Source organism: Solanum pennellii, chromosome 3, assembly GCF_001406875.1.
Source record: "Solanum pennellii chromosome 3, SPENNV200".
Taxonomy (NCBI): Eukaryota; Viridiplantae; Streptophyta; class Magnoliopsida; order Solanales; family Solanaceae; genus Solanum; species Solanum pennellii.
The window spans coordinates 69,768,766-69,777,104 of NC_028639.1; the positions used below are offsets into that span (position 1 = coordinate 69,768,766).

An 8,339-nucleotide genomic window follows, 5' to 3' on the forward strand; every position below is an offset into this window, starting at 1 on the left:
TATTAGAGAAACTCCATTGTCATTGCCCAAGAAAATCCAGATATATATACAGGGAAGAAACATGTAGCATTTCTTACAGTACATATTGAGAAGATATGAATCCCAGAAGGTCAATCACCAACTAATGAGTAATTTTGTCACAGCCCAAACTCATTGTATGTATTGTCCACTTTGCCCCTTACAAACCTCACAGATTTGTCTCATGGGCTACAACATTCATCAAAGTCCAAAAGTTTGTGCCACGTAGATTTGTGTTATGTCTTGTAGAACTTTTCACTTTCTTTTGGTTTCGCCTGTCACATATACCCACCCCTCTATCAATAGCTTATCTTTGATCCATATTCATCAATCTGTCCTCTGTCATGAACGTCACAAATTTTATATGAGATATATTGAATGTGATTAAATGAGAGGTGGAATATTAGTTAAGTAATTGCAATAGGACCACATGAGGATTGGTTGGATAATGATTTGATATGATATGATGTCAAATCATGAACATGGGAGTTTTGTTATGTTGAGTTAACATAATTGGGCTCCACCAATGGGCTATTATTTAAAGGGCCGTTGAAACAATTGCTTGGTTTTCACTTTGGGTGACATCTAATTATGCACTCTGTAAAATTATGGTCCAGAACTCACGGGCAGATACCAAATTATGGTGCGATTCCACCTAGAGGTAATAATTGAAATGAAAATTAAAAATTGAATTAAAAAGATCAAACATGTTTATTCTTCTTTTCCTTTTCTTTTTCCAAAGTAGTCTGTTCCGCGTGTCATAGAAATGTAGATCGAAAAAAAAGTATTTTGTTCAAAGAAGGTGAAATTTATCAATAAAAGAATATCAAGTGAAATCCACGGAGGATAATGTGTATTTTAGAAAAAGTAATTCATGAGGTAAAATTGGTAAGTAGGAAACATACATGATGCCCAGCATCATACAGTACTTCTCTAATGTTTTTTTTCCTCTTTAAAAAGCTTATCACCTTTTGTCAAAAACTTTAATTTATAATCTATCACATTCTTACTTTTTCTCTAATTGATAATTAATTTTTACCATCATAATCATCATGTTCCTTAAATACTTATTAGCATATGACAAACACGTGGTGGGTTCCCCCCCTCCTTCTACTTTCTATCGAAACACAGAGATAAATTATGTAATAACTCGATCAGTATAAAGAAATAAAATACACAAAAAGTTAAATGAATTTGCGTATATTCATATATTTCTCACTAAATTCTACTATCAAAATATATATTATATTTGATTAATTTATTTAATCCTGATAAATTAAAGGTTTAATTCATCGGTGACCCTCTAAAGTTGACACTAATTCTCACTTAAACATTCCGATCAGACTTTGTTTAATTCTTACTACATATGTTTTGTTTGATCCATCATCATATCTTCCTGTCTTTTCTCATCCTTTTTTTAAAAAATATATATATGAAAGTACAATAATGTTTTCTTCCTTAAAAAAAATATAATGATAAAAAATGCAATGCAAATTTGTTGACTTTGTGTTACTCCTTTGTCTTAATTGTATCAAATAATTATCTAATGTTTAAATCGTGGCCAATATTTATTTCACTATTATGAGGTATAATTTTTATTTTATTTTTTGCTATTTTTAATTTTGTTTGTTATACATTTAAGTATTACTAATTTCTTGTGATGGTTTCCTGCTACAAATATTTCAGTTGGCCATAAAAATTATCAATGATTTTCTTACAATAAGTTTTTACTTTATTTGAAAATAAGCATTTCAATATGAAAATTTTAAATTTTGCTTAAAGTTGTATTTCACATTTAAAAAATAACTTATATGTTTTTCAACTCTCTTTAAACGGTTGGAATTACTTTTTTAATTTCAATATTTATCCTAAATTTATGATTTGATTTTCATGACAACAGTTTCATATTTTATATCATCTACCAACCATTATTATTATCATTCTGAAATTTTACATGACAATATTTTCGATCGAACACCTACCGAGGATTTACTTCTCCGTCCGTGAATTTGGTCACCTACCACAACACTACAAAGTAAATAAACTATACTATTACCAAGATTATCTATTTGCTAAATGCTAAATTTTTATTTTTTTTTTGGCATAAAGTCAAAATATATAAAAATAAATTTAATTTTTTGATATTGGGTTATAGAATAGAATGCGAAACATTTTATTTTTATGCCCAGCCTATCTAACGTGGTCTCCATCCTTCCCCTAGTTGGAAATGTATGGTTATTTACAACTCTTTTATTTAATGCAAGTGATTGATTGGGTGTTTAGATCATTAAAGAACATAATTGTTTTTTTCGAATATTAAAAATTTCAGTAAATAATTTAATTAGGAAAAACTTTATTAATATTCTTAAAGTGTACAAATTGTATTCATAATAATTAACTAATCAAATGTCAGAATCTAATTTAAAATTTAAATTGAATGTTTGAAAGGTAGTAGACGATATTAAGTACTTTCTATTCATTAAAATAATGTAAATTAAGAGTGTGATAAATCAATTTTTATATTTTTTAAAAATATACAAATAAAAATTAATATCTATTTTTAATATATATAAGACAAAAAAAGATTAACAGAAAAGGTAATACTTTAGAAATTATGTAAATTCATTGATGCATAATCTTTCTTTTAAATAAAATTAATATATTCTCTCTACTAATACGATTTAGATATTAAAGTTAGATAGCGTAAATATCATTCAAGGTTATAAATATAACGTAGACTTTAAAGTTAAATAGTAAATATTACTCAAGATTATAACTTATAGTAATAATTAAAAATCATAAATTTAAATCTTCAAAATTCAATCTATTTTTCATAGCAACAACTCTTTATTTTAAAGTCAAACTTTCTAGCTAGCTCCAAAAAAAAAAAATACATAGCATCAAATAGAATTTACAAGACAAAAAAACATAAAGACAAGAATATTTGGACGTTCATTTTTTCTTTTTTAAATTTTCATTCGAAATGTTATATTATATTAAAGTCTGATTATTTTAATTTTTTCATATAAAATTATATTGAAATTTAAATGCTTAAATTTTTTTTTATGTAGATGTCAACCTTGTCGATTGATTCAAAATTTGTGAATAAATTGAAATCAAGGAACAGTTATATATTGTGATCCAAATTTTTGCTCGACACTTCCTTTATTATTCTGTTTTTTTTATTTTATCTTCTGAACAATTTCTTTTTAATATATATATATATATTTTTTTTTTATTATTATAGAATAAATAAATATAAACCTTAAGGTAAGCATTAACAAACATGCTTTCACACTGACACCCCAATAAAAAAAGAAAAAAAAGAAGAGCTATCACGTGACAAAAAAATAAATCAGAGCATAGTTTATTTTCTATTTTTTATAACCTTTTAGCGTGCAAATTTTGCAGGAGCTATTTAATTTGATGAGATTATTTACAATTGATTAATTTTTTTTCCAGAACTACACAAATCCAATAATCATACATTCAAAAAAAAAAAAAATCGTGAAAACAAATCAAAATAATGTGAATCTCATTTAAAGAAAATTAAAAAGAATTAAACTAAATTAAATTAATTTCTATTTTCACTTTTACCAAATCAAGAATTTAAGAATTAAATTAAACCAACTAAATGTTCCCTCCTAATCATGCTACTTCTCACAGGGTTATATTTTGTCTTTTGCATTACCAACAACTATGACAAGGAAGTTAATCATTATCGAAAAATTATTTGATGAAAAATCTCTAATAATATATTATCCTATAGTATAAAATAGTTATTGTATTTTTAATAAAATGGAGGGGCGGGGTCAATTGAGTTTCTATTATTTATAATTTTTTAAATATTATTTTTTTAATTTTAATTTGTTTATTAAATTTTAACTTGATACAAATATAAAAAAAAAGGGATTTTAAATTTATAATCGAACTTAAACTAAAAATAAATTGAATATACTTTGTTTTCATTTTTTTTAAAATTTAATATTCTATGTGAAAATAATTAAAATTAATTATTAGAATTAACAAAAATAACAATAAAAATAAAACAAAATACATACATTAAAACTAATTAAGTAAAATATTGATAATAAATATAGTAAAAGTTCCAATCGACCCATTTGTAGCAAAAGAAGTGTGCTAAAGAGGCAAATAATTTTTTTTTGAAAGAAAAAAAAAGTAATAAAATAAATGTCCTTTTTGATTTTACTTCAATTAATATGTATCTATTTATACTCACTTAAATTCAATATAAATAGTCTTATGTCCTACTTAACATATTACACATAAGAAAAAAAAAAAAAATTCGAACAGAGAGAGGAGCGGAACCCGATTCAGTCGGGTCGGGTACTTTGGACTTTGGGTGACGCATGTGGTTAAAATTGGTTTTTTTTTTGTCGGAACCCTTATACCCCAATTCCTCATCTCTCTTTTTCTGTGTCAGCCTTTTCTCTGTCTCATATACGCCACGTGTACTACATGGTCCATTTAGCCCCTCACCACTCCGCATCAGACAACGAACCAACACGGGTTAGGGTCGGGTCGGGTCGGTCCGGATCCAAGTATGTACACAGTAGTTTCCTGTATGTTTACGACTATTCTCATACTTTTCAGTCCACTACGTTTCTTCTTCTCCCTTTTGCCTAATTTGCCTTTCTCTCTCTCTCTCTCTCTATCTGACTTTCCTAAAAACAATGGCAACGATCATGTCTTCCATTCTCATGTAATCCATTCTTCAACTCTCTTTTTTGATATTTTGAATTTTTTTCATCTTCAACTCACAAACCCTAAACTCATTTTCACCTCGATCTTACTTTCTTCTGCTGTTCTCTAGAGAGTTTTATTGGTTGAGCTAGTGTAATTTGAAGAAATCCAGCTGTATTTTGCATTCTCGTGGTGATTATTCTACTACATTAAGTGAATTATTGATGTATTTGTAGAAGGGAGTTCATTTGAGATCAATTGAACTGTTGAATTGGGAATTTTGTTGAGAGATCTGTTTTACGGGTGAATTTGGTGGACTTTGAAGTGAAGGGTGGAATTGGAGGGTTTTGGATCCGATCAGGGGAGAAACAGCGCCATTAGATGGCGCTGTTCAGACGGTTCTTCTATAGGAAGCCGCCGGATCGGCTTTTAGAGATCTCTGAGCGGGTTTACGGTAAGCGGCTGTTTTTTCTTAGTCTGGAAGTTTGTAATTTTGTGTTTTATTCTGTTTTTGAGCTTATGAACTGTGTTAAGAATAGTTTCTAGTAGCTTATTGTTTCTGCATTTTACTTTGCTTTTATCATGTTTCCTTATTGATCACTATCCCTATTAGCTACATTTTGAATATCAGCCATTGCTTTTCTACGTAAATGAAGTTCTAGACTAGAGGAAATGCAACTCCTTGCGATAAAATGTGCTAGTACCCTACATTTTAGTGTTGCAGCTTCTTTTAGATTAGAAGTTGAAGCTTAGATGTTTTTCTGCGGCTTTGAAGAACTATATTACTGTCTTCATTATCTCAATGTAGGCAGTTCTTCAGAGCGATAGCTTCTTTGGGTTGAGAGTGTAATTACTGACATTTTCTCTTCTTTCCCTTTGTACGTCATACTTGCAGTGTTTGATTGCTGCTTCTCCACTGACGTGTTGGATGAAGATGAGTACAAGACATATATGGGGGGGATTGTAGCTCAGCTGCAGGACCACTATGCAGATGCTTCTTTCATGGTTTTTAACTTTAGGGAAGGTGATAGGAGGAGCCAAATATCTGACATATTGTCTCAGTATGATATGACTGTGATGGATTATCCTCGGCAATATGAAGGGTGTCCACTTCTGCCTCTGGAGATGATCCACCACTTCTTGCGCTCAAGTGAGAGTTGGCTTTCACTTGAGGGTCAGCAAAACGTCCTGTTAATGCACTGTGAGAGGGGAGGCTGGCCTGTACTTGCTTTTATGCTTGCTGGCCTTCTTTTGTACCGGAAACAGTACACTGGGGAGCTTAAAACTCTTGAAATGGTATACAAGCAGGCCCCTAGGGAGCTGCTTCATCTTTTGTCTCCTCTGAATCCACAGCCATCTCAGCTTAGATATCTCCAGTACATCTCCAGAAAAAATTTTGGTTCAGAATGGCTGCCATCAGATACACCTTTTGCCTTAGATTGCATCAAACTTAGTTTTCCTCCTCTATTTGATGGAGGGAGAGGCTGTCGACCTGTACTTCGCGTCTATGGACAGGACCCTGCTTCAACAACCTCTAATAGGAGCTCTAAGCTCCTCTTTTCAACTCTAAAGACAAAAAGACATGCTCGCTTCTACCAACAGGTAATTTTCAGCTTTAAAGTTGAGACTTTTTATGAAGATTAAGTTAGCTGAAATCTCAAGTAGTCTGCTAATTCCTCACTGCAGGAAGAGTGTTCAATGGTGAAAATTGACATCCATTGTCGTGTCCAAGGAGATGTTGTTCTCGAGTGTGTCCATTTGGAAGATGATCTAGTAAGGGAAGAAATGATGTTCAGGGTCATGTTCCACACTACATTTATTCGCTCAAATGTTTTGATGTTAATGCGTGATGATGTTGATGTCCTGTGGGATGCAAAAGACCAATTTCCTAGAGGGTTCAAAGCAGAGGTCTGGTATTTATTTCCACTTTGGATCTTAGTTCCCCCTTTAATATCTACTATGAAATTGTGAAGTTGAAGAATACTCATATCTGTACCAGGTACTCTTTTCGGATCCTAATGCTGTTCCATCTGTTGTCACTGAGGAAGTGCCAAGTGAGGATGAGAATGGGACTGAAGGTGCTTCACCTGAGGAGTTTTTCGAAGTCGAAGAGATATTCAGCAATGCTGTTGATGGGCAGGATGGAAGGGGGGAATCTGGAGCCCACATTGTCAAGGAAAGTTTGCAGGATGATGATAGTATTGAAATGATCTGGAAAGAGGAGGTGGAACATCATGCATTTCAAGATTGTGCATCAGACGAAGTAAATCACAAGCAAGAAGGAAAGATGGATTCTAATCGCTCTGCATCAGAAAAAAATATTTTAGGAGAGAGAGACAACTCTATACCCTCAAAGGTTATAGTTTCCAATGGTACTAGCAACATGGAATCAGAACAGGTAATATCTGGGGATTGTGTTGCATCAGAAAATGGGGAACTAAAGCAAGATAAAGAAGACACTCTGAGACAGAAGAAGTTAGAGAGAGAAGGTTCGCATCAGAAGGTGAGTGCTGATACTAGTAAACAAAAAAGTGACAAGACAACCTCATCTCTAAAGAAACAGTCATTTTCCAACGCTAAACCAGCTGCTGATGGCGTTGGTCCGAAAAATAAATCTAAACAGCAGGAAATCCAAGGCACCGTTTTACGACCGGCAAAGCCTAATGCAGTGTCCCGGTGGATCCCTCCAAACAAAGGTTCTTACACTAGTTCAATGCATGTATCGTATCCACCATCAAGGTATAACAGTGCTCCTCCTGTGCTTGCCCTAACCAAGGATTTTCAGTCTGGGGTTAAATCAAAGTCACCATCTCCTCAAGCTTCTTCAGAAGCTATAGCTTCTGCTGAAGCAGGTCGTGTTTCAGGGAAAGACTCTTCATGTTCTGCATCGGGTACGTCAATTGTGGAGGCATCTGTTGCTACAATATCTGCCCCAGAATCAGTTGAAAGCCAGGCCCTGAAGCTTCATCCATCTCCTCCAAGTCCGCTTCTTTCTCCATCTCCAATTACTTCATCTCATGAACCTTCTGATACTGAGGTAGCAGGAACTAATTCACCATCAGCGACTTCAGCTTTGTCTTCACAGGGGAGTAATATTATGACATCTTCTTTGACTCAGCCGGACCGTTATTCTTCACCTGCTCTGCCCGAACCTCCCTCATTTTCACCCCCTCCACCTCCCCCACCCCCTCCACCTCCACCATTTACTAGCTCGAGGATGACTCCGCTGGATGCCTTTTCTCCTCCCCCACCACCACCGCCTCCTCCACCTTTGCCCTCATCATCCAGTGTAATAAATGCTGGTAGGGTCTTGCCACCACCCCCTCCACCACCCCTTTGGACGGGGTATGGGACTTCCTTAGAAGTAGTATCTAGTTCATCGCCACCTCCACCTCCACCTCCACCTCCTCCTCCTCCTATATATGCATCCATTTTACCAAGATTGGCTAGCTTTGGGGGTTCCACATCGCCGCCACCTCCTCCCCCTCCCCCTCCTCCTATGCATACTGGCTATTCTCCTCCTCCACCACCTCTACCTCCTACTCTTGCCACACGAATCCTACATACCTCGCAAGTTGCTCCACCTCCACCTCCACCTCCACCACCACCACCACCAC

At 33.8% G+C, this 8,339-nt stretch overlaps 1 protein-coding gene across 1 annotated transcript in view; it reads left to right on the top strand.

Moving 5' to 3' along the window:
- The first annotated feature begins 4,618 nt into the window (after window positions 1–4,618).
- The window catches only part of LOC107013627 (formin-like protein 20), a 15,251-nt gene continuing 11,530 nt past the window's right edge, over window positions 4,619–8,339 (top strand). The window contains exons 1-4 of the mRNA XM_015213494.2: window positions 4,619–5,176; window positions 5,618–6,324; window positions 6,409–6,630; window positions 6,722–8,338. Coding sequence (XP_015068980.1) covers window positions 5,104–5,176; window positions 5,618–6,324; window positions 6,409–6,630; window positions 6,722–8,338 — 2,619 coding nt within the window. The 5' untranslated portion in view covers window positions 4,619–5,103. The remainder of the gene's footprint in view (window positions 5,177–5,617; window positions 6,325–6,408; window positions 6,631–6,721; window position 8,339) is intronic.